Consider the following 24803-nt stretch of genomic DNA (forward strand, 5'->3'; position numbering starts at 1 on the left):
TGCTTTTATATTCCAGTCCTTTTGAAATGAATGCTAACAGTGAATTTGCCTTCCTCACCACCAACTCAACCTACAGGTTGACCTTTAGGGAAACCGGCCCAGTGACTCCCAAGTCCCTTTGCATCTCTGATTTCTGACTTTGCTCTCCATTTAGAAAATAGTCTGTGCCTTTACTCCTTTTGCTAAAGTGCATGACCGTACACTTCCGGGCACACTATCTCATCTGCTACTTCTTTGCCCATTCTCCTAATCTGTCCGAGTCCTTCAGCAGGTCTCTGCTTCCTCAACACTACCTGCCCCTCCACCTGTCGTACCATCTGCAAACTTGGCCACAAAGCCATCAATTCCATCATCTAAATCATTGACGTATAACATAAAAAGTAGTGGTCCCAACACTGACCCCCCCCCCCCCCCCCGCCAGAACACCACTAGTCACCGGCAGCCAATCAGAAAAGGCCCCTTTATTCCCGCTCTTGGCCTCCTGCCAATCAGCCAGTCTTCTATCTCCAAACTTGGCCACAAAGACACCGGGGAGCAAGTTGCATGAACCTGCTTGATTTGATTCAAAAAGTTCTAATCTTAAATATTTTAATGAGCTTTTGTACAACAGTTTTTATATTTTCTAAGACTGACGGACATTTATTGAGCGTTACACATTGGCAGCTGATGAGACTCGGATGAGGTCTCGCCAGTTGATCGAGCTGTATTGAAAACGCAATCCAGAAGGCTGGTTCCAACATGTCGGTATTCCGAGTGTTGTTGGCGCCGGAATCAATCCTGGCCTGTGGATTGGTGTGCAAGCGAAGACCAGTCCCAGTTATCTGATAATGGGGAGGTGGGTGCAAAGTTCTCTGCCTGTGGTGAGGGCAGGAGGTGTATTCCAAAGCATGGATTACTGTCCTCTGGAGTTCTGCCTGTGTGCAGTTCCCCTCTGATGGGGGGGGGCTCCCTTGGGGAGGATCTCCCAGGATCTGAACTTGGAGAGGGAGCAGTTCCAAGTGGGGACAGTGTGTGACATGGAGCTGGTGGCGGTATTCCTGGGATTGAGAGGGTTTGTTGCAGTAGCCTGGCTGAGGGACAGCGGTGCATTTTGTAGGGGGAGGGAGTGTGTGAGTGGGCTCTTGTGGTCGTTGGGTCGACGAGGCTTTGGGTGGGAGCTGATGTACATGTCTGTGTGGCCAATTTTGCAGATGATGGGTGGAGGTGCAGGCAGTGTATCTGGGGAACGATGCGGAGAGTGGGCAAAGAAGTGGGGTTGGTATCCACAGGAGCAGGGCATCAGGGTGCCTCTACCTCAGGGGAGGGAGCTGTCAGGTCCTGGTCCAGGTTCAGCCGCTGCGTACAGAGGGGATCGTCCGAGGCAAAGCCGTGACCTTCCCTGGCACCTCGGCAGAGGGGACGAGGGGAAGCTTGCTTGGCCTGGAGCCAGTTAAACTTTAACCGATTCTTGGCCGGATGCTCTGTCTTCTGGGTGTCACATGTTCTGATAGATGGAATCATCAGGGGCAGCACTGTGGCTCTGCAGCTGTGGCTGCTGATGGGGGAAGCACAAGAGATGTCAGAACATTAAACAGGACACGAAGAAGCCCTTTGGCCCACCACTGCCCAGGCACCCCCCCCCTTTGCCACAGCGCCCCCTCCCTTCGCCACAGCGCCCCCTCCCTTCGCCACAGCGCCCCCCCCCTTCGCCACAGCGCCCCCTCCCTTCGCCACAGCGCCCCCTCCCTTCGCCACAGCACCCCCCCTTCGCCACAGCACCCCCCCCTTCGCCACAGCACCCCCTCCCTTTGCCACAGCGCCCCCCTCCCTTTGCCACAGCACCCCCTCCCTTTGCCACAGCGCCCCCCTCCCTTTGCCACAGCGCCCCCCTCCCTTTGCCACAGCACCCTCTCCCTTTGCCACAGCACCCCCTCCCTTTGCCACAGCGCCCCCTCCCTTTGCCACAGCGCCCCCCTCCCTTTGCCACAGCACCCCCTCCCTTTGCCACAGCACCCCCTCCCTTTGCCACAGCACCCTCTCCCTTTGCCACAGCACCCCCTCCATTTGCCACAGCACCCCCTCCATTCGCCACAGCACCCTCCCTTCGCCACAGCGCCCCCTCCCTTCGCCACAGCACCCTCTCCCTTTGCCACAGCACCCTCTCCCTTTGCCACAGCACCCCCTCCACCACAGCGCCCCCTCCCTTCGCCACAGCACCCTCTCCCTTTGCCACAGCACCCTCTCCCTTCGCCACAGCGCCCCCTCCACCACAGCGCCCCCTCCCTTCGCCACAGCGCCCCCTCCCTCCGCCACAGCGCCCCCTCCCTTCGCCACAGCGCCCCCTCCCCTCCCTTCGCCACAGCGCCCCCTCCCCTCCCTTCGCCACAGCGCCCCCTCCACCACAGCGCCCCCTCCACCACAGCGCCCCCTCCCTTCGCCACAGCGCCCCCTCCCTCCGCCACAGCGCCCCCTCCCTTCGCCACAGCGCCCCCTCCCTTCGCCACAGCGCCCCCTCCCCTCCCTTCGCCACAGCGCCCCCTCCCTTCGCCACAGCGCCCCCTCCCTCCGCCACAGCGCCCCCTCCCTTCGCCACAGCGCCCCCTCCCTCCGCCACAGCGCCCCCTCCCTTCGCCACAGCGCCCCCTCCCTTCGCCACAGCACCCCCTCCCTTCGCCACAGCGCCCCCTCCCCTCCCTTCGCCACAGCGCCCCCTCCCTTCGCCACAGCGCCCCCCCCCTTCGCCACAGCGCCCCCCCTTCGCCACAGCGCCCCCTCCCCTCCCTTCGCCACAGCGCCCCCTCCCCTCCCTTCGCCACAGCGCCCCCTCCCTCCGCCACAGCGCCCCCTCCCTTCGCCACAGCACCCCCTCCCTTCGCCACAGCACCCCCTCCCTTCGCCACAGCGCCCCCTCCCCTCCCTTCGCCACAGCGCCCCCTCCCATCGCCACAGCGCCCCCCCCCTTCGCCACAGCGCCCCCTCCCTTCGCCACAGCGCCCCCCCCTTCGCCACAGCGCCCCCTCCACCACAGCGCCCCCCTCCCTTCGCCACAGCACCCCCTCCCTTCGCCACAGCGCCCCCTCCCTTCGCCACAGCGCCCCCTCCCTTCGCCACAGCGCCCCCCCCTTCGCCACAGCGCCCCCTCCACCACAGCGCCCCCTCCCTTCGGCACAGCACCCCCTCCCTTCGCCACAGCGCCCCCCCCCCTTCGCCACAGCGCCCCCTCCCTTCGCCACAGCGCCCCCTCCCTTCGCCACAGCGCCCCCTCCTTCGCCACAGCGCCCCCTCCCTTTGCCACAGCGCCCCCTCCCTTTGCCACAGCGCCCCCTCCCTTTGCCACAGCGCCCCCTCCCTTCGCCACAGCGCCCCCCCCCGCCACAGCACCCCCTCCCTTCGCCACAGCGCCCCCTCCACCACAGCGCCCCCTCCCTTCGCCACAGCGCCCCCTCCACCACAGCGCCCCCTCCCTTCGCCACAGCGCCCCCTCCCTTCGCCACAGCGCCCCCTCCCTTCGCCACAGCACCCCCCCTTCGCCACAGCACCCCCCCTTTGCCACAGCACCCCCCCTCCCTTCGCCACAGCGCCCCCTCCCTTCGCCACAGCGCTCCCCCCTTCGCCACAGCACCCCCTCCCTTCGCCACAGCGCCCCCCCTTTGCCACAGCGCCCCCCCCCCTTCGCCACAGCGCCCCCCTCCACCACAGCGCCCCCTCCCTTCGCCACAGCACCCCCTCCCTTCGCCACAGCGCCCCCTCCCTTCGCCACAGCACCCCCCCTTTGCCACAGCACCCCCCCCTCCCTTCGCCACAGCGCCCCCCCCTTCGCCACAGCGCTCCCCCCTTCGCCACAGCACCCCCTCCCTTCGCCACAGCGCCCCCCCTTTGCCACAGCGCCCCCCCCCCTTCGCCACAGCGCCCCCTCCACCACAGCGCCCCCTCCCTTCGCCACAGCGCCCCCCCCCTTTGCCACAGCACCCCCCCCTTCGCCACAGCGCCCCCTCCCTTCGCCACAGCGCCCCCTCCCTTCGCCACAGCGCCCCCCCTTCGCCACAGCACCCCCCCCTTTGCCACAGCACCCCCCCTCCCTTCGCCACAGCGCCCCCTCCCTTCGCCACAGCGCTCCCCCCTTCGCCACAGCACCCCCTCCCTTCGCCACAGCGCCCCCCCTTTGCCACAGCGCCCCCCCCCCCTTCGCCACAGCGCCCCCTCCACCACAGCGCCCCCTCCCTTCGCCACAGCACCCCCTCCCTTCGCCACAGCGCCCCCTCCCTTCGCCACAGCACCCCCCCTTTGCCACAGCACCCCCCCTCCCTTCGCCACAGCGCCCCCCCCTTCGCCACAGCGCTCCCCCCTTCGCCACAGCACCCCCTCCCTTCGCCACAGCGCCCCCCCTTTGCCACAGCGCCCCCCCCCCTTCGCCACAGCGCCCCCTCCACCACAGCGCCCCCTCCCTTCGCCACAGCGCCCCCCCCCTTTGCCACAGCACCCCCCCCTTCGCCACAGCGCCCCCTCCCTTCGCCACAGCGCCCCCTCCCTTCGCCACAGCGCCCCCTCCCTTCGCCACAGTGCCCCCCCCCGCCACAGCACCCCCTCCCTTCGCCACAGCGCCCCCTCCACCACAGCGCCCCCTCCCTTCGCCACAGCGCCCCCTCCACCACAGCGCCCCCTCCCTTCGCCACAGCGCCCCCTCCCTTCGCCACAGCGCCCCCCTCCACCACAGCGCCCTCTCCCTTTGCCACAGCGCCCCCCCTTTGCCACAGCGCCCCCCCCCTTTGCCACAGCGCCCCCCCCCTTCGCCACAGCGCCCCCCCCCCCGCCACAGCGCCCCCCCCCTTCGCCACAGCGCCCCCCCCCTTTGCCACAGCGCCCCCCCCCCCCTTCGCCACAGCGCCCCCCCCCCCCCCCCGCCACAGCGCCCCCTCCCTTCGCCACAGCACCATCCACTAAACGTGCCGCAGTCCCTCGCCAGGCTCCTGTGACATTCTGTAAGACACAGGAGCTGAACCAGGCCATTCAGCCCATTGAGTCTGCCCCGCCATTCCAGCATGGCTGATTTATTATCCCTATCGACCCCATTCTCCTGCCTTCTCCCCGTAACCCTAGTCAAGAAACTATCACACTTTGCTTTAAATATACCCGATCCCAGCTGTGCCAATGAATTCCACAGATTCAGCACCCTCGGGCTGAAGAAATTTCTCCTCATCTCTGTTCTAAATGGATGTGCCTCACCTTCTGATCCCAGACTCCCACTTTAGGAAACATCCTCCCCACGTCCACTCTATCTCAGCCTTTCAATATTCGATAGGCTTCAATGATATTTCACCCCACCCCCCAATTCTCCAGAGAGTACAGGCCCAGAGCCGTCAAATGCTCCTCATCATTAACCCTTTCACTGGACCCTCTCCAATGACAGCACCACTTTTCTTAGAAAAGGGGCTCAAACCTGCTCCCTCCCAACCCCGAGATCACCACGGTAGGGAGGACGCTGGCTTGAGACTGGCGGGAGCACCGCCACACGTAGGTTCCCCCCTCTGCATCACAGTCCATCCCATCTTGGAACTGCACCCTTTTCAGGTCCGTGTCCCGAGAGTCCCTCCACTCACGAGGGTCAGTGGGGCTGTCAAGGCCGGGCAGAACCTGGACTATGATAATCAAAGCTGCTTGTCAGAACGTAGAACGTCACTGGAAGATGCCATTCAGCCCATCTAATGGGTGCCAACTAGAGTCATAGAGTACTACAGAGCAGGAAAAGGCCCTTTGGCCATCTAGTCCGTGCTGATCCATTTAAACTGCTTATTCTCATTGACCCAGACCCTAGCCCTCCCATCCATCTACCTATCCTCATTTCTCTTAAATGTTGAAACCCTTCCACTGCTGGCTCGTTTCCACACTCTCACCACTCTGTGAAGAAGTATCGACCCCACCCACCATCCAGCAGCTGGCCCTGCGCTGGGACGGGCTGTTTCACGTTTGTGGCGTACTTACAGAAGAGGGGTCATTACTCCCCTTGCGGAACTTGTAGTTGAGCTCGTTGGTGAGGGCTTTTACCGCACGACTCGTGTGTGCCTTGCCCGGCTGTGGGTGGGGGTGGAGAGAGAATCGGTCAGTGGGGGAGGTGCGGCTTGGAGATGGTCAGCAGGGGTGGGGATGAGGAGAGAGTCAGAGGAGCAAGGGACAGGGAGTCGGAGTGATGGGGTGGGGGAGAAGGTTGGGAAGAAAGAGCAGGGTGGGGGAGGAAAAGGGTTTGGAGACACAAAGCGGGGAGCAGAGAAGGATACAGGTGGGGGAGAGGGGAACAGGCAGGGAGAGAGAAAAGTTGGGAGGAGGAGGAGGAGGGAGAGTGTCAATGGCTGTGCAGAGGGAAGACAGTCAATAGGAGAAGGGTGAAGAAGCATCTAGAAGGGAGGAGGCTGGGGGAAGAGAGGGGAGACTTTGGGACAAGGGGAGTTGTGTTTCTATAGAAACTCAGCACATCTCAGTGATTACTGACCCCCTGAGTCAGTAGTCACTGTTGACTCCCCCACCTGACTCCAGCACAGCAAGATCCCACAAACAGCATGGCCACTGACAGGGTGTCAAACTAACCCTTGCTGCAGCGTTAGTATCTGCCCAGGGCTGTTGTTCTTGCCTTTCTCGGAAAGCTGCATCTTCCATCCTCCTGCCTGGGAGGTGGGAGGACGATTGACAAACTGTCTCGTCTCCCACACTGCATGGTGTCCGTGACAGGGTTGGTGGGGCAGGGGTGGAACTGCCAGGTCGGGGCAGAGGGAGAGGAGAAGAGCGGGAGCGGACACAGTGAGTGGCGATTGAGGAGGTTAACAGGAGGACCAGTGTATAGAGCTGGTATGGCGGTCTCACTTACAACTTCGCTGGGGTTTCTACGCAGGAGATCGACACTCTTCAGCGACTGGAGGGTTTGCTGCAGAGAAATAAAAAACCAGGATGATGTGGTGGCTGTAAAATTCACCCTCCGCGTCCTTGAACTCAACTCCAAAGTTCAAGTAAATTCATTGTCAAAGTACATATATGTCACCATATACAATCCTGTGATTCATTTCCTTGTGGGCATTCAAGGTGAATACAAAGAAACACCCTAGAATAACTGAAAGACCGCACAATACAAGACAGGCAAACAACAAATGGGCAACAAAAAACAAACAGCAAATACAAAAGAAAAATAAAGCAAAGAAACAACAATATAAACAATAAATATTGAGAACGAGAATTTTAGAGTCCTTGAAAATGAATCCATAAGTTCTGGAATCAGTTCAGTGATGGGGTGAGTGAAGTTATCCCTCTGGTTCAGGAGCCTGATGGTTAAGGGGAAATAACTGTTCCTGAACCTGGTGGTAAGGGTCCTGAGGCTCCTGTGCCTCCTTCCCGATGGGCAGCAGTAGAGAGATGGCGTGAAGGGTGGGTGTCCCTGATGATGGATGCTGCTTTCCAGCAGTAATGCTCCTTGTAGGTGTGCTCAGTGGTGGGGAGGGCTTTACCACGATGGGCTGGGCTGTATCCACTACGTTTGTCTGTTGACAGACATTGGTGTTTCCATACCAGGCTGTGGTACAGCCAGTCAGTACACTCTCCACTGCACATCTATATTAGTTTGTCAAGACTTCAGACGACACGATGAACTTTCTTTTTCTTGTACCATTGTAATGACAGCGCAGTGGGTGAAGTTGGGAGAGACTGCATGTTCTTGTACGTGAGTCGCTACGAGTTAAAGTGTAGCTGTTGGTACATTGCCCTCTAACGTAGGAGAGCCTGAGTCCAAAAGGAGAGGCGTCTCACTCTGCCTACAGATGCCTAGTGACTCCACACCCAGTGTAGATCTGGCCTCTTACCAAGGCAACAGTACAGGATGTGCTGTGAGGTTTATTCCCAATAACCTGTGGGGCAGCAGGTTTCTATTGAGTGGTGAGAATAGTTTGCAAACAGTACAGAGAGCGAGGCAGGCTGTGCTCAGGGAGCAGGGAGTCTGCAGAAAGACTTGCAGAGGTGAGGAGAATGGGAATACAAAACTGAACATCACAGCCCAGTACAGGCCCTTCGGCCCCTGATCTTGTGCTGACCTTTTAACCCACTCCAAGACCAATCTGACCCTTCTCTCATACATTGCCCACAATTTTTCTGTCATCCATGTGTTTATCCAAGTTTCTTAAATGTCCCTAATGTGTCTGCCTCGACCACCACCCCTTGGGAGTCTGTGTTTTTAAAAACCTGCCTCTGATATCCCTCACTATATTTTCATCCCAGCACCCTCTAATGTTGCCCCCTCGTATTTATTATTCCTGCCCTGTTGGAAAAGTCTCTGGCTGTCCATTCAATCTTTGCCTTTTATCATCTTGTACACCTCGTCCTCCGTCACTCCAAAGAGGAAATCATAGTTTGCTCAGCCCATTCTTGTAAGATATATTCTCTAATGCTCTCGTTATCCTGGTAAATCTCCTCTGCACGCTCTCTCAAGCTTCCACATCTTTCCTGTAATGAAGTGACCAAAACTGAACACTCTGTGGTCCAAACAGGGTTTTGTAGAGCTGCGGCTCAATCCCCACCCCTTCCACTTCTGCACTCTCAGCCCTCAATGAAAAGTCCCCCTCCAGGTTCTCCTTAAATATTTCACCTTTCACCCTTAACCCATCGTCTCTAGTTCTCGTTTGACTTAACCTGAGTGGAATAAGGCTGCTTACATTTACCCCAGCTCTACCCCTCCTAATTTTGTATCTCTCTGTCAAATCTCCCCTCGTTCTCCTACGCTCCAGGGAATAAAGTCCTAACTAACCTATTCAACCTTTCCCTATAACTCAGGTCCTCAAGTCCCAGCAACATCCTTATAAATTTTCTCTACTCTTTCAATCTTACTGACAACATTCCTGTAGGTGGGTGACCTAGTTCTTATGAGTCAGGGCGTGAAAGGTACGGGAAGGAGAATGGGGTTGAGGGAGATGAGTGGGCCATGATGAAATGTCAGAGTAGACAACCTGCTTTCCTGCAATAACACTCCATTCTGTGTAGGTGTGCTCAAAGGTGGGGAGGGCTTTACTCGAGATGGACTGGGCCGAATCCACTACCTTATGTAGGATTTTCTGTTTAAGGGCATTGGTGTTTCCGTACCAGGCTGTGATGCAACCAGACTACATACCCTGTCCTATCCTGATTTATCCTCCCAAAAGTGCAAACCCTCTACCATGGATGTGATGGTCACGTCCCAAGGAAAATGCATTACGTTTCCAGTATCTTTAATCTTGGGTGGTGGGATGGAGGTGTGTCAAAGGAGGTGTAAGGTGCTCCTTCTCTCCTCTTGTCTGCAGCTCACGCTGGGGCAAGGTGTAGCACCTGCTTAGCCCCCGATCAGGGTCACGTGAAACCATGGGAGCAGGTGGTGGATGGTCAAATGAGCAGCTGGTTCATATCACAAGTCCTGGTTATGTGACCATTGACACCAGGCAGACAATCTCTGAAGAGTATTGATAATGGCTGGGGTCACCCGTCTTGTAAAGACACTGCCCAGAAGGCAACGGCAAACCACTTCTGTAGAGAAATTTGCCAAGAACAATCAAGGTCAAAGATCATGATCGCCCACATGATATGACACAATGATGATGTCATATGACTCGGCGCATAATGATGATGCTGAATCAGTAAATTAAGGGGGCACAAGAAACAGTCTGGCATTTGAAAATGGGCCGGAGTGATCCTGGAACCCCGAACAGGAACTTCCCGAGCTCCCTCATTGTGAACACCCCTCACTCGAGCTGGGAGCTACTCACCACGAGGTAAACGGTGATACAGATAGCGTAGAGGGACAGGATGCTGACCATTAGTAACTGGAGCCACAGAATCGATCTCTTCTGACCTGTAATGAAAAGATATCCCCACTGCTGAGCAACACGCGCACACAAAATGCTGCAGGAACTCAGCAGGCCAGGTAACATCTACGGAGGGGAATAAACAGTGAATGTTTCGGCCCGAAAAATCTTCAACAGCATCTCCCACCCCCCAGCAATGACCCCTTGTCTCGTCTCCAACCTTCCATACTCTTCCACGGCCTCCAGCCCGCTCTGGAGCCTTTCATCCCTGACTGATGATGAGACGATGGAGAGGGTCCGGAGTAGATGCAGAAGAATTATTCTGGGAGTGAAAGGGTTAATGTATGAGGAGTGTTTGATGGCTCTGGAGTTTAGAAGAATGAGGGGGGATCTCATTGAAACCTACTGAATATTGAGAGGCATAGATAGAGTGGACCTGGAGAGGGCACTTCTTATTGGCGAGAGGTCTAGGACCAGAAGGCACAGCCTCGGAATAGAGGGGCGTCCCATTAGAACGGAGATGAGGAGGAATTTCTTCAGCCAGAGAATGTTGAATCTGTGGAATTCATTGTCATGGGTGGCTGTGGAGGCCAAGGCATTTGGTGTATTTAAAGTGGAGATTGATTAGTCAGGTGTCAAGGGTTATAGGGAGAAGCAGGAGGATTGGGTTGAGAGGGAGAATAAATCAGCCATGGTGGAATGGTACAGCAGACTGAATGGGCTGAATGGCCTCATTCTACTCCTACTACAGTACTCTGCAGAAGCCTTAGGCATATCTATCTATGGTGCCTAAGATATTTACACAGTACTGTATTTGTCAATATGGAGTGGAGAGCAAAGGATGTTGGGAATGGCAAGGGTGGAGTGCCCTGGGGGGGGGGGGGGGGGGGGTTGCGACAGGTGGCAGAAAGGGGAGCACCAGGGGTGGGGGGGGGGGGTACAGACCTGAGACACCAGCCAAGATCATTGGATTCTGAACAATTAGTTTATTGATCATTACAGAAGGTCTCTCTGGTGCTTCCCACTCTCTTACCTCTCCCTTCCCCTTTTCCCAACCATGATTCCCCTCTCCCTGCCCCCTTCCCCACTCTCAGACCACAACAGAGACCCGTATCAGAATCAGGTTTATCATCACTCACATATGTCATGAATTTTTTTGTGTCAGCAGTACAGTGCAATACATAAAATTACTACAGTACTGTGCAAAAGTCTTTGGCACCCTGGCTATATATGCATGTGTCTAAGATTTTTGCACAGTACTGTATGTCTTTATGATTTTAATTCAATCACAATTCCTCTGTCCTATTCAAACCACACTCCTTCTGAACGCAGTGCCTTCCATCAACTGCAGACAAAAGTAAAATCCCTCTTGTACTGCTCTTTTCTGTTGTGAGATCACCACGGGTCCTGCGTCTGCTCCAGCGCCTCTGATACATGTGCAGCCGGTCTGCCGTGGAGTGAGAGGGCTGTGTGTGTGCACCGATGGGTGCGTTGTTCTGCCTGGTGTGTTCTGCTGCGTTGGGTTCTGTGTTGTATTGAGCATAGTGGGCATGCCACGTTGGGCTTGTGGGCTGTCCCCAGCACAGTCCTTGGTTATGTTGGTTGTTAACACGAACGATGCATTTCACTGCATGTTTCAGTGTACATGTGATAAAGAAATCCCCTCCACCCAGACCGTGCTCTTTTTCTCAAGTAGAAGGTACATGTGCCTCAGGACTCGCACCCTCAAACGTCAGGCGTTTGAACAAAAGGGGATACCTTTTGTATCCCCTACACTCATTCTATTTCTGGTGGTCCCACAACCAATGGTCTCACTTTAAGGATTCTTTATCTCAATATCTCATGTCCTATTTAATGCCCTTTATTTGCATTTGCAGTTTGTTGTCTTTTGCGCTCTGGTTGATCTTTCATTGATCCTGTACAGTTACTATTTTATAGATTTGCTGAGTATGCCCGCAGGAAAATTAATTTCAGGGTTGCATGTGGTGACACGTTTGTAGTTTGATAATAAAATTTACTTTGAACTTTGAATGTGAATTGCTTTATGAAAGTCCGAATCTCAGGTGCCTTCTTGCAGGAATTGTCAGACCAGTCTCAATCCATCCGATAGTTGTAGGATGGCTGGTTTTGTTCCTGGGATCCCTGTCCCTCCTCCTACTCCCAAACCCTGGACCTCTCGAAAGGTAAAATAAAGATGGGATCAGTACTGATGAAGGGTCTCGGCCAAAACGTCATCGACAGTTTATCTGTTGCCTGACCTGCTGAGTTCCTCCGCTATCTCATGTTTAAGATTAGCTGTATTTGTCACATGCACCTCAAAATACACAGTGAAATATATTTGCATCAATTACCACAGACCAAGGATGTACTGGCGACAGTCTGCAAATGTCGCCATCTTCTGGTGTCATGCAACATTGCACGCCCACAACTTACTAACCGGTCGGTACGTACAAAAGCTGGAGCTTGTTTGTACGTGTTGATTTGACGACAGCATCTGCAGTGTACTTTGTGTTTACTAACCGGTATGTGTTTGGACTGTGGGAGGAAACCGGAGCACCCGGAGGAAACCCACGCGGTCACGGGAGGAATGTTCAAACTCCTTACAGACAGTGGCAACGTTTGAACCCAGGTTGCTGGTGCTGTAAAGTGTTCCACTGTCATATTTATTTACAGTGCGGAGTAGGTCCTTAGAGCCCAGCAGTCCAATCACAGGACATCACAGTCTAATCACAGTTTAACCCTAGCCTAATTGCAGGACAGTTTACAATGGCCTATTAACCTACTAACCAGTACGTCTTTGGACTGTGGGAGGAAACCAGATCACCCAGAGGAAACCCACGAGGTCACGGGGTGAAAGTACAAACTCCTTACAGGCAGTGATGGGAATTGAACCTGGGGCCCCGGTAATGTAAACCGTTGTGCTGGTATTGTGTTCGGGGGTTCCAAATGCCCATGTGAATGCGGTGTCTGCATCTCACCTCCAATCCTCAGTGTTGTACCGTTTCCCATCAGCCTGGGCTGCCCAGGGATGTTGGGGTATGCCACACCACAGTAGTAAATGCCGCTGTCCTCCCAGCTGACCCTCGAGATATTCAGGTTTGCGACCCAGCTCTGGGTTGAGCTGTCCGAGTGGGACTTGTCGTTTTCCTCCTCAAACTTGCAGTGATCCAAGCACTGGCTTGTGGATTTGCTGCCGTGGATACTGAACCAGGTGACCACGGGAGACCCACTGCAGTGACGGGTGGTGAAATTACAGGAGATGGTCAGGTTGTTGTCCAGCTGATGAACAATGTGAGGAGCCTGGTTGACTGTTACAGTGCATACCTCTGCGGCCACACCTGTTGGGAAGAAATATTGTCCTCAATACTTCCTTAAACACATCACTGATAGACCTCCATGTCCATGGCTAAAAGAGATTAAGGGTATTGGTCTTCATTGGTTCCCCTCCATTGAGGGAATGAGGAATAAAAGGGCTTCCTGAACAGCTGGTGACCCTCACAGTCTGAGCTCATGAGTGGAAGTTCAGTTTATTGTTATTCAACCATTCACATGTAAACCACCAAACGAAACAACGTTCCTCCGGACCAAGGTGCACACATAACTCACACAACACAGCCTAGACTGGACGTGGAGAGGATACTGGGAGAGTCAACAAAGTAATAGTACCACAAATAAATTAACAACTACTTAGGCGCATTTGCCACACAAGATTAAATGTAGATAGTTTAATGCTACTGGGGCTTCAGACGTGATGAGACCTGGGTGGTGACAGGGAGTTCAGTAGTCTCACTGCCTGGGGGAGGAAGCTGTTTCCCATCCTAACAGTCCTTGTTCTCCTACGGTACCTCTGATGACGTTTACCAGGACGCTGCCTGAATAGAGGGCATGAGAGGTGGGACAGACGGGTTGTCTTCTCTGGAACCATGGAGACTGAGGGGGTCCCGACAGAGATTTATAAGATTACGAGAGGCTTGGATAGAATAGACAGACAGTATCTTTTCCCCCAGGGTTGAAATGCCTGATACCACAGGGTATGCATTTAAGGTGAGAGGGTAATTCCAAAGGAGATGTGCGGGGCAAGTTTTTTTACTCAGAGTGGTGGGTTTCAGGAATACGCTGCCTGGGGTGCTGGTAGGGGCAGAAACTTCAGGGACTTTTAGGAGACTTTTAGAAGGGCAAATGCATGTGAGGAAAGTGGAAGGCTATGGACATTGTGTAGGCAGTAGGGATTACTTAGGTTGTCCATTTGATGACTGATTTAAGTGGGTCAGCACAACATTGTGGGCCAAAGGGCCTGGTCCTGTCCTGCTCTGTGTTGTGTTGTTGGATGGATGGGAGGGATCACTGGCGATGTCAAGGCAGTGCTTTGGATAAGTTTCTGTGACGGGAGATGTTGTAGTTTGTGACCAGACCGTATCACATGGCTCTCAGCAATTTTGTTTGCCTAACAATGCTTTATATTTTCAGGAAGCCAGCAGCTTTATGTGAGGAGGAGATTTCTGAAATTCTCTGCATGGTTCCTGGCAGTGAGCAATACTGGTTTGGGTAATTGAGGAAGAATGATTTATCTGCAGAACTAAGGATTTTACTTAATCATCAAAGATCCTGCAGATATATTTATGAGGGGTGGTTGATAAGTTTGTGGGCTAAGGTAGAAGGGGATGAGTTATACAGCTTTCGTTGCATACACATGCAGGTCAACTCTGAGTGATTATGCAAAAAGTTTGAAGTTAATAACTCATCGAGGTGATTGATAAGTTTGTGGGCTAAGGTAGAAGGGGATGAGTTATTAACTTCAAACTTTCTGCATAATCACTCAAAGAGTTGAACTGCATGTGCATGTAATGAGAGCTGTACAACTCATCTCCTTCTACCTTAGGCCTCGAACTTATCAATCACCCCTTGTACATCAAAATACAGGGCAGAACAAGCCCTATTAGCCAAGGAGCCGTTCTGCCCAGCAAACTACCTATTTTATCCTCACCCAATCAGAGGCCAGTTCTGCAAGACTGTGACACGGGAGCAGAACGGTCTGCTCTGCCTTTCCATCCTGGCCAACTCATTATCCCTCCCAACCCCACTTTCCGGCCCACCCCCGCCACCCAATCAAAAGCCTCTCAACCTCCTCCTTAAGTATACCCAATGACTTGGTCTGCACAGAGTCACCACCCTCTGGCTAAAGGAATGTTTCCTCGTCTTCATTTTAAAGGGACATCCCTCTATGAGCCTCTCCCACTCCATTCAATATTCAGTAGGTTTCAATGAGATTCCCGCTCTCCTCTGGACCTCTTCAACACCAGCATATCTTTTCTTGAATAAGGGGCCCAAAAGTGCTGACAGGACTCAAAGTGCTGTCTGACCAACACCTTATGAAGCCTCAGCATTACATCATGTTCTTGTCTACTTGTCCTCGTGAAATGAATACTAGTATTGCATTGCCTCCCTCACCACTGACTCGAACTGCAAGTTAACCTTTGCGGAATCCTACACGAGGACTCCCAAGTCCCTTTGCTCCTCTAATTTTGAATTTTCTCCCTTTTCCTTTCTTCCTTTTCCGGTTGTCAAACCCATGCCAGAATCTAGAGATTCTTGAAATATCATTACTAATGCCTCCACAATCTCTTCGGCCACCTCTTTCAGAACCCTGGGGTGTAGACCATCTGGTCCAGGGTGACTTATCTACCTTCAGACCTTTCAGCTTCCCAAGCACCTTCTCCAGAGTAATAGCAACGACACTCACTCCTGCCCCCTGGCACTCTCGCATGTCTGGCATTTTGCAAGTGTCTTCCACAGTGAAGACTGATGTAAAATGCCTTCTGTTACTTTTTAAAAGCCTCCTAGTCCTCTACCTTCTCACTAATTTTTGCTATATTATGTGCCTTCCCTTTTGCCTTTATGCTGTCCTTGACTTCCCTTGTCAGCCATGGTTGCCTCATCCTTCCTTTAGACTATTTCTTCATCTTTGGGATGTATCTATTCTGTGCCATTCGAATTTCCCCCATAAACACCAGCCATTGCTTTTCTGCCATCATCCCTACTAGTGTCCCCTTCCAATCAACTTTGGCCACTCCTCTCTCACGCCTCCGTAATTCCCTTATCTCCACTGTGATACCCATATATCTGACTTTAGCTTCACTCTCGCAAATTGCGGAGTGAATTCTATCATATGATGATCATTGGATAAGAGATCCTTTACTTGAAGCTTACTAATCAAGTCTGGTTCATTACACAACAACCTATCCAGAACTGCCTTTTCCCTAATGGGCTCAGCTACAGCTGCTCTAAAAAGCCACCTCATAGGCATTCTGTAAATACTCACCCGTGGGATCCAGCACCAATCTGACTTTGTCCAATCTACCTGCAGATTGAAATCCCCCATGACTATCATAATATTGCCCTTTTAATGCCTTTTCTATCTCCCACTAGAACTCGTATACCACATCCAGGCTATTGTTCAGAGGCCTGCGTATAACTCCCATCATGGTTTTTTTACCCTCAAGGATTCTAAATCTTCTGATCCTACGTCACCTCTTTCTAAGGATTTGATTTCATTTTTTACCAAGAGGCACACCGCCCCTCTACGTACCTGCCTGTCCTTTCGATACAATGGGTATCCTTGGATGTTAAGCTCCCGACTATGATCATCTTTCAGCCATGACTCTGTGATGCCCACAATATCATTCCTGCCAATCTAACTGTGCTATAAAATTATCCATCTTATTCTGTATACTGTGTGCATTTCAATATAACACCTTCAGTCCTGTGTTCGTAACCCTTTTCAATTTTGGCTCCCTCATCTCCCTCATCCCTTTGGCTGCGACTCCACACCGTCCCACCACACACTCCCGGGGTCAGACACAGATGAAACTCCCTCCACACTGTCCCATCACACACTCCCGGGGTCAGACACAGAGTGAATCTCCCTCCACACTGTCCCATCACACACTCCTGGGGTCAGAAACAGAGTGATACCCGCCCCAAACCGTCCCATCACACACTCCCGGGGTCAGACACAGAGTGAATCTCCCTCCACACTGTCCCGCCACACACTCCCGGGGTCAGACACAGAGTGAATCTCCCTCCACACTGTCCCATCACACACTCCCGGGGTCAGACACAGAGTGATACCCCCTCCAAACCGTCCCATCACACACTCCCGGGGTCAGACACAGAGTGAATCTCCCTCCAAACCGTCCCATCACACACTCCCGGGGTCAGACACAGAGTGAATCTCCCTCCACATCGTCCCATCACACACTCCCGGGGTCAGACACAGAGTGAATCTCCCTCCACATCGTCCCATCACACACTCCCGGGGTCAGACACAGAGTGAATCTCCCTCCACACTGTCCCATCACACACTCCCGGGGTCAGACACAGAGTGAATCTCCCTCCACACCGTCCCATCACACATTCCTGGGGTCAGACACAGAGTGAATCTCCCTCCACACCGTCCCATCACACACTCCCGGGGTCAGACACAGAGTGAATCTCCCTCCACACTGTCCCATCACACACTCCCGGGGTCAGACACAGAGTGATACCCCCTCCAAACCGTCCCATCACACACTCCCGGGGTCAGACACAGAGTGAATCTCCCTCCACATCGTCCCATCACACAATCCCGGGGTCAGACACAGAGTGAATTTCCCTCCACACTGTCCCATCACACACTCCCGGGGTCAGACACAGAGTGAATCTCCCTCCACACCATCCCATCACACACTCCCGGGGTCAGACACAGAGTGAAGCTCCCTCCACACCGTCCCACCACACACTCCTGGGGTCAGACACAGAGTGATACCCCCTCCACACCATCCCATCACACACTCCCGGGGTCAGACACAGAGTGAAGCTCCCTCCACACCGTCCCACCACACACTCCTGGGGTCAGTCACAGAGTGATACCCCCTCCACACCGTCCCACCACACACTCTCTCCCGGGATCAGACACAGAGTGAATCTCCCTCCACACCGACCCATCACACACTCCCGGGGTCAGACACAGAGTGAATCTCCCTCCATACCGTCCCACCACACACTCCCGGGGTCAGACACAGAGTGATAACCCCTCCAAACCGTCCCACCACACACTCCCGGGGTTAGACACAGAGTGAATCTCCCTCCACACCGACCCATCACACACTCCTGGGGTCAGACACAGAGTGAATCTCTCTCCACACCGTCCCATCACACACTCCCGGGGTCAGACACAGAGTGAATCTCCCTCCACAGCAGCCCATCACACACTCCCGGGGTCAGACACAGAATGAAGCTCCCTCCACACCGTCCCACCACACAATCCCGGGGTCAGACACAGAGTGAATCTCCCTCCACACCATCCCATCACACACTCCCGGGGTCAGACACAGAGTGAAACTCCCTCCACACCATCCCACCACACACTCCCGGGGTCAGACACAGAGTATATCTCCCTCTACACCGTCCCCTCACACACTCCTGGGGTCAGACACACAGTGAATGTCCCATCACACACTCCCGGGGTCAGACACAGAGTGAAACTCCCTCCACACCGTCCCATCACACACTCCCGGGGTCAGACACAGATGAAACTCCCTCCACACCGTCCCATCACACACTCCCGGGGTCAGACACAGATGAAACTCCCTCCACACTGTCCCATCACACACTCCCGGAGTCAGACACAGATGAAACTCCCTCCACACCGTCCCATCACACACTCCCGGGGTCAGACACCGAGTGAATCTCCCACCACACTGTCCCATCACACACTCCCGGGGTCAGACACAGATGAAACTCCCTCCACACCGTACCATCACACACTCCCGGGGTCAGACACAGAGTGAATCTCCCTCCACACTGTCCCATCACACACTCCCGGGGTCAGACACAGAGTGAATCTCCCTCCACACCGTCCCATCACACACTCCCGGGGTTAGACACAGAGTTAATCTCCCTCCACACCGTCCCATCACACACTCCCAGGGTCAGACACAGAGTGATTCCCCCTCCACACCATTCCACCACACACTCCCGGGGTCAGACACAGAGTGAATCTCCCTCCACACCGTCCCACCACACACTCCTGGGGTCAGACACAGAGTGATACCCCCTCCACACTGTCCCACCACACACTCTCTCCCGGGATCAGACACAGAGTGAATCTCCCTCCACACCGACCCATCACACACTCCCGGGGTCAGACACAGAGTGAATCTCCCTCCACACCGTCCCACCACACACTCCCGGGGTCAGACACAGAGTGAATCTCCCTCCACACCGACCCATCACACACTCCTGGGGTCAGACACAGAGTGAATTTCCCTCCACACCGTCCCATCACACACTCCCGGGGTCAGACACAGAGTGAATCTCCCTCCACAGCAGCCCATCACACACTCCCGGGGTCAGATACAGAGTGAATCTCCCTCCACACCGTCCCGCCACACACTCCCGGGGTCAGACACAGAGTGAATCTCCCTCCATACCGTCTGATCTCACACACACTCCCAGGGTCAGACACAGAGTGAAGCTCCCTCCACACCGTCCCACCACACACTCCCGGGGTCAGACACAGATGAAACTCCCTCCACACTGTCCCATCACACAGTCCCGGGGTCAGCCACAGAGTGAATCTCCCTCCACACCGTCCCATCACACACTCCCGGGGTCAGACACAGATGAAACTCCCTCCACACTGTCCCATCACACACTCCCGGGGTCAGCCACAGAGTGAATCTCCCTCCACACCGTCCCATCACACACTCCTGGGGTCAGACACAGAGTGAAACTCTCTCCACACCGTCCCATCACACACTCCCGGGGTCAGACACAGAGTGAATCTCCCTCCACACTCCCATCACACACTCCCGGGGTCAGACACAGAGTGAAGCTCCCTCCACACCGTCCCATCACTCAATCCCGGGGTCAGACACAGAATGAAGCTCCCTCCACACCAACCCACCACACAATCCCGGGGTCAGACACAGAATGAATCTCCCTCCACACCGTCCCACCACACACTCCTGGGGTCAGACACAGAGTGATACCCCCTCCACACCGTCCCATCACACACTCCTGGGGTCAGACACAGAGTGAAGCTCCCTCCACACCATCCCATCACACACTCCCGGGGTCAGACACAGAGTGAATGTCCCATCACACACTCCCGGGGTCAGACACAGAGTGAAACTCTCTCCACACCGTCCCTTCACACACTCCCGGGGTCAGACACAGAGTGAAACTCCCTCCACACCGTCCCATCACACACTCCCGGGGTCAGACACAGATGAAACTCCCTCCACACTGTCCCATCACACACTCCCGGAGTCAGACACAGATGAAACTCCCTCCACACCGTCCCATCACACACTCCCGGGGTCAGACACCGAGTGAATCTCCCTCCACACTGTCCCATCACACACTCCCGGGGTCAGACACAGATGAAACTCCCTCCACACCGTCCCATCACACACTCCCGGGGTCAGACACAGAGTGAATCTCCCTCCACACTGTCCCATCACACACTCCCGGGGTCAGACACAGAGTGAATCTCCCTCCACACCGTCCCATCACACACTCCCGGGGTTAGACGCAGAGTGAATCTCCCTTCACACCGTCCCATCACACACTCCCGGGGTCAGACACAGATGAAACTCCCTCCACACTGTCCCATCACACACTCCCGGAGTCAGACACAGATGAAACTCCCTCCACACCGTCCCATCACACACTCCCGGGGTCAGACACCGAGTGAATCTCCCTCCACACTGTCCCATCACACATTCCCGGGGTCAGACACAGATGAAACTCCCTCCACACCGTCCCATCACACACTCCCGGGGTCAGACACAGAGTGAATCTCCCTCCACACTGTCCCATCACACACTCCCGGGGTCAGACACAGAGTGAATCTCCCTCCACACCGTCCCATCACACACTCCCGGCGTTAGTCACAGAGTGATACCCCCTCCAAACCGTCCCATCACACACTCCCGGGGTCAGACACAGAATGAAGCTCCCTCCACACCATCCCATCACACACTCCCTGGGTCTGACACAGATGAAACTCCCTCCACACCGTCCCATCACACACTCCCGGGGTCAGACACAGATGAAACTCCCTCCACACTGTCCCATCACACACTCACGGAGTCAGACACAGATGAAACTCCCTCCACACCGTCCCATCACACACTCCCGGGGTCAGACACCGAGTGTATCTCCCTCCACACTGTCCCATCACACACTCCCGGGGTCAGACACAGATGAAACTCCCTCCACACCGTCCCATCACACACTCCCGGGGTCAGACACAGATGAAACTCCCTCCACACCGTCCCATCACACACTCCTGGGGTCAGACACAGAGTGAATCTCCCTCCACACAGTCCCATCACACACTACCCGGGGTCAGACACAGAGTGAATCTCCCTCCACACTGTCCCATCACACACTCCCGGGGTCAGACACAGAGTGAATCTCCCTCCACACTGTCCCATCACACACTCCCGGGGTCAGACACAGAGTGAATCTCCCTCCACACCGTCCCATCACACACTCCCGGCGTTAGTCACAGAGTGATACCCCCTCCAAACCGTCCCATCACACACTCCCGGGGTCAGACACAGAATGAAGCTCCCTCCACACCATCCCATCACACACTCCCTGGGTCTGACACAGATGAAACTCCCTCCACACCGTCCCATCACACACTCCCGGGGTCAGACACAGATGAAACTCCCTCCACACTGTCCCATCACACACTCACGGAGTCAGACACAGATGAAACTCCCTCCACACCGTCCCATCACACACTCCCGGGGTCAGACACCGAGTGTATCTCCCTCCACACTGTCCCATCACACACTCCCGGGGTCAGACACAGATGAAACTCCCTCCACACCGTCCCATCACACACTCCCGGGGTCAGACACAGATGAAACTCCCTCCACACCGTCCCATCACACACTCCTGGGGTCAGACACAGAGTGAATCTCCCTCCACACAGTCCCATCACACACTACCCGGGGTCAGACACAGAGTGAATCTCCCTCCACACTGTCCCATCACACACTCCCGGGGTCAGACACAGAGTGAATCTCCCACCACACCGTCGCATCACACATTCCCGGGGTTAGACACAGAGTGAATCTCCCTCCACACTGTCCCATCACACACTCCCGGGGTCAGACACAGAGTGAAACTCTCTCCACACCGTCCCATCACACACTCCCGGGGTCAGACACAGAGTGAAGCTCCCTCCACAACGTCCCATCACATACTCCCCGGGGTCAGACACAGGGTGAATCTCCCTCCACACTGTCCCATCACACACTCCCGGGGTCAGACACAGAGTGAATCTCCCACCACACCGTCCCATCACACACTCCCGGGGTCAGACACAGAGTGAAGCTCCCTCCACAACGTCCCATCACATACTCCCCGGGGTCAGACACAGGGTGAATCTCCCTCCACACCGTCGCATCACACACTCCCGGGGTTAGACACAGAGTGAAACTCCCTCCACACCGTCCCATCACACACTCCCGGGGTCAGACACCGAGTGAATCTCCCTCCACACTGTCCCATCACACATTCCCGGGGTCAGACACAGATGAAACTCCCTCCACACCGTCCCATCACACACTCCCGGGGTCAGACACAGAGTGAATCTCCCTCCACACTGTCCCATCACACACTCCCGGGGTCAGACACAGAGTGAATCTCCCTCCACACCGTCCCATCACACACTCCCGGCGTTAGTCACAGAGTGATACCCCCTCCAAACCGTCCCATCACACACTCCCGGGGTCAGACACAGAATGAAGCTCCCTCCACACCATCCCATCACACACTCCCTGGGTCTGACACAGATGAAACTCCCTCCACACCGTCCCATCACACACTCCCGGGGTCAGACACAGATGAAACTCCCTCCACACTGTCCCATCACACACTCACGGAGTCAGACACAGATGAAACTCCCTCCACACCGTCCCATCACACACTCCCGGGGTCAGACACCGAGTGAATCTCCCTCCACACTGTCCCATCACACACTCCCGGGGTCAGACACAGATGAAACTCCCTCCACACCGTCCCATCACACACTCCCGGGGTCAGACACAGATGAAACTCCCTCCACACCGTCCCATCACACACTCCTGGGGTCAGACACAGAGTGAATCTCCCTCCACACCGTCCCATCACACACTCCCGGGGTCAGACACAGAGTGAATCTCCCTCCTCACCGTCCCATCACACACTCCTGGGGTCAGACAAAGATGAAACTCCCTCCACACCGTCCCATCACACACTCCCGGGGTCAGACACAGAGTATATCTCCCTCTACACCGTCCCCTCACACACTCCTGGGGTCAGACACAGAGTGAATCTCCCTCCACATCGTCCCATCACACTCCCGGGGTCAGGCACAGAGTGAATCTCCCTCCACACCGTCCCAGCACACACTCCCGGGGTCAGACACAGAGTGAATCTCCCTCCACACCGTCCCATCACACACTCCTGGGGTCAGACACAGATGAAACTCCTTCCACACTGTCCGCTCACACACATCTTAGTCACTCTGCAGGTTACCAGCATCCCGTTGTAGGTCTCGCACACTGACATTTTGCTGCACTTGGCTCTGTCCTCCCCAAGTTGACGTCATTTGCATCTCCAGCCTGGGCTTGTGTCCAGGAGGGACAGACTCTTCCCACCTACCACGAGGGAGTAGGGAGTGGGCGTGGTGTGGAGTGAACGAGAGGTGTCCTCACCTGCTGTGTGGAGTTGCATTGCCTGCAGTAACAAGACGAGCAGACGTGGGAGCCGCTCTCTGGGCACCATGGTTTCAGCAGTGCAGCTCTGCACAATAGTTCCTGGTTGTGAAATGACTTCCTTCTCTGTGAGAACTGCAGGCAGCCGAAGTTGTTGAAACTGCGGAGATTTGGTGCACTAGTGCCGTGTCACTTACCCACAATGTCTTGAGTCAGTGTGTGGTTCCTCTTTCAATGTGGATGGAACTGTAGCAGCACACACCCCGATCCTGTACTGAGTCACAGAGACTGCAGCACGGACACTGGCCCTTCAGCCCATCTCGTCCATGTCAACCTCATTCTGCCCTGTCCCATCGGCCTATATCCGGACTATACTCCTCCCATCCACGTACTTACCCAAACTTCTCAAAGTTGCAATCGAACCCACATCCACTGGCAGCTCGTTCCACACTCTCACCACCCTCTGAGTGAAGGAATTCCCATTAATAGTTCACATTTCACCCTTAACCCATGACCTCTAGTTCTAGTCTCACCCAACCTCAGTGGAAAAAGCCTGCTTGCATTTACCCTATCTATACCCCTCATAATTGTGTATACCTTTATCAAATCTCCCCTCATTCTCGTACACTCCAGGAATAAAGTCCTAACCTATTCAACCCTTCCCCATGACTCAGGTCCTCAAGTGCTAGCAACGTCCGTCTGTGTGTGTGTGTGTGTGTACAGATAATAGACACTAGGTGCAGGAGTAGGCCATTCGGCCCTTCTAGTCAGCACCGCCATTCACTTTGATCATGGCTGATCATACACAGTCAGTACCCCATTCCTGCCCTCTCCCCATATCCCTTGACCCCGCTATCTATAAGAGCTCTATCTAATTCTCTCTTGAATGCATCCAGAGATTTGGCCTCCCTGCCTTCTGGGGCAGAGCATTCCACATATCCACCACTCTCTGGGTGAAAAAGTTTTTCAGCATCTCTGTTCTAAATGGCCTACCCCTTATTCTTAAACTGTGGCCTCTAGTTCTGGATTCACCCATCAGCGGGAACATGCTTCCTGCCTCCAGCGTGTCCAATCCCTTAATAATCTTATATGTTTCAATCATCCTTCTAAATTCCAGTGTATACAAGCCCAGTCACTCCAATCTTTCAACATATGACAGTCCCGCCATTCCGGGAATTAACCTTGTGAACCTACGCTGCACTCCCTCAATAGCAAGAATGTCCTTCCTCAAATTTGGAGACCAAAACTGCACACAATACTC

The 24803-nt window shown here is 54.7% G+C and overlaps 2 protein-coding genes across 3 annotated transcripts in view; one reads left to right on the forward strand and one right to left on the reverse strand.

Moving 5' to 3' along the window:
* Positions 1 to 24803, forward strand: part of mettl9 (methyltransferase 9, His-X-His N1-histidine) — a 46310-nt gene that overhangs the window by 14357 nt on the left and 7150 nt on the right. The window lies entirely within an intron of this gene.
* On the reverse strand, positions 540 to 24753 carry LOC140735275 (immunoglobulin superfamily member 6-like). 2 transcript variants are annotated; one of them, XM_073060142.1, is made up of 6 exons: positions 23364 to 23533; positions 12761 to 13120; positions 9744 to 9829; positions 6836 to 6892; positions 5959 to 6048; positions 540 to 1534 (listed from the first exon to the last, which is right to left on the reverse strand). In XM_073060142.1, the coding sequence occupies exons 1-6, from the start codon at positions 23440 to 23442 to the stop codon at positions 1475 to 1477; spliced, it is 732 nt and encodes a 243-aa protein (XP_072916243.1). In that variant the 5' UTR covers positions 23443 to 23533; the 3' UTR covers positions 540 to 1474. The 2 variants fall into 2 exon arrangements, with proteins under 2 accessions (XP_072916243.1, XP_072916244.1); XM_073060143.1 differs by lacking the exon at positions 23364 to 23533 and adding an exon at positions 23543 to 24753 and having other exon boundaries at positions 544 to 1534.

This window comes from Hemitrygon akajei, chromosome 11 (genome assembly GCF_048418815.1).
Source record: "Hemitrygon akajei chromosome 11, sHemAka1.3, whole genome shotgun sequence".
Lineage (NCBI taxonomy): Eukaryota > Metazoa > Chordata > Chondrichthyes > Myliobatiformes > Dasyatidae > Hemitrygon > Hemitrygon akajei.

Excerpts from the sequence above, each read along its gene's own strand:
- LOC140735275 (XM_073060142.1), bottom strand. The coding sequence starts at position 23,442 with ATGCAAATGACGTCAACTTGGGGAGGACAGAGCCAAGTGCAGCAAAAT. Across the intron at positions 13,121-23,363 it reads AGACCTACAACGGGATGCTG|GTGTGGCCGCAGAGGTATGC; the intron begins GTAACCTGCAGA and ends TCTTCCCAACAG. Across the intron at positions 6,049-6,835 it reads GTAGAAACCCCAGCGAAGTT|CCGGGCAAGGCACACACGAG; the intron begins GTAAGTGAGACC and ends CCCCACCCACAG.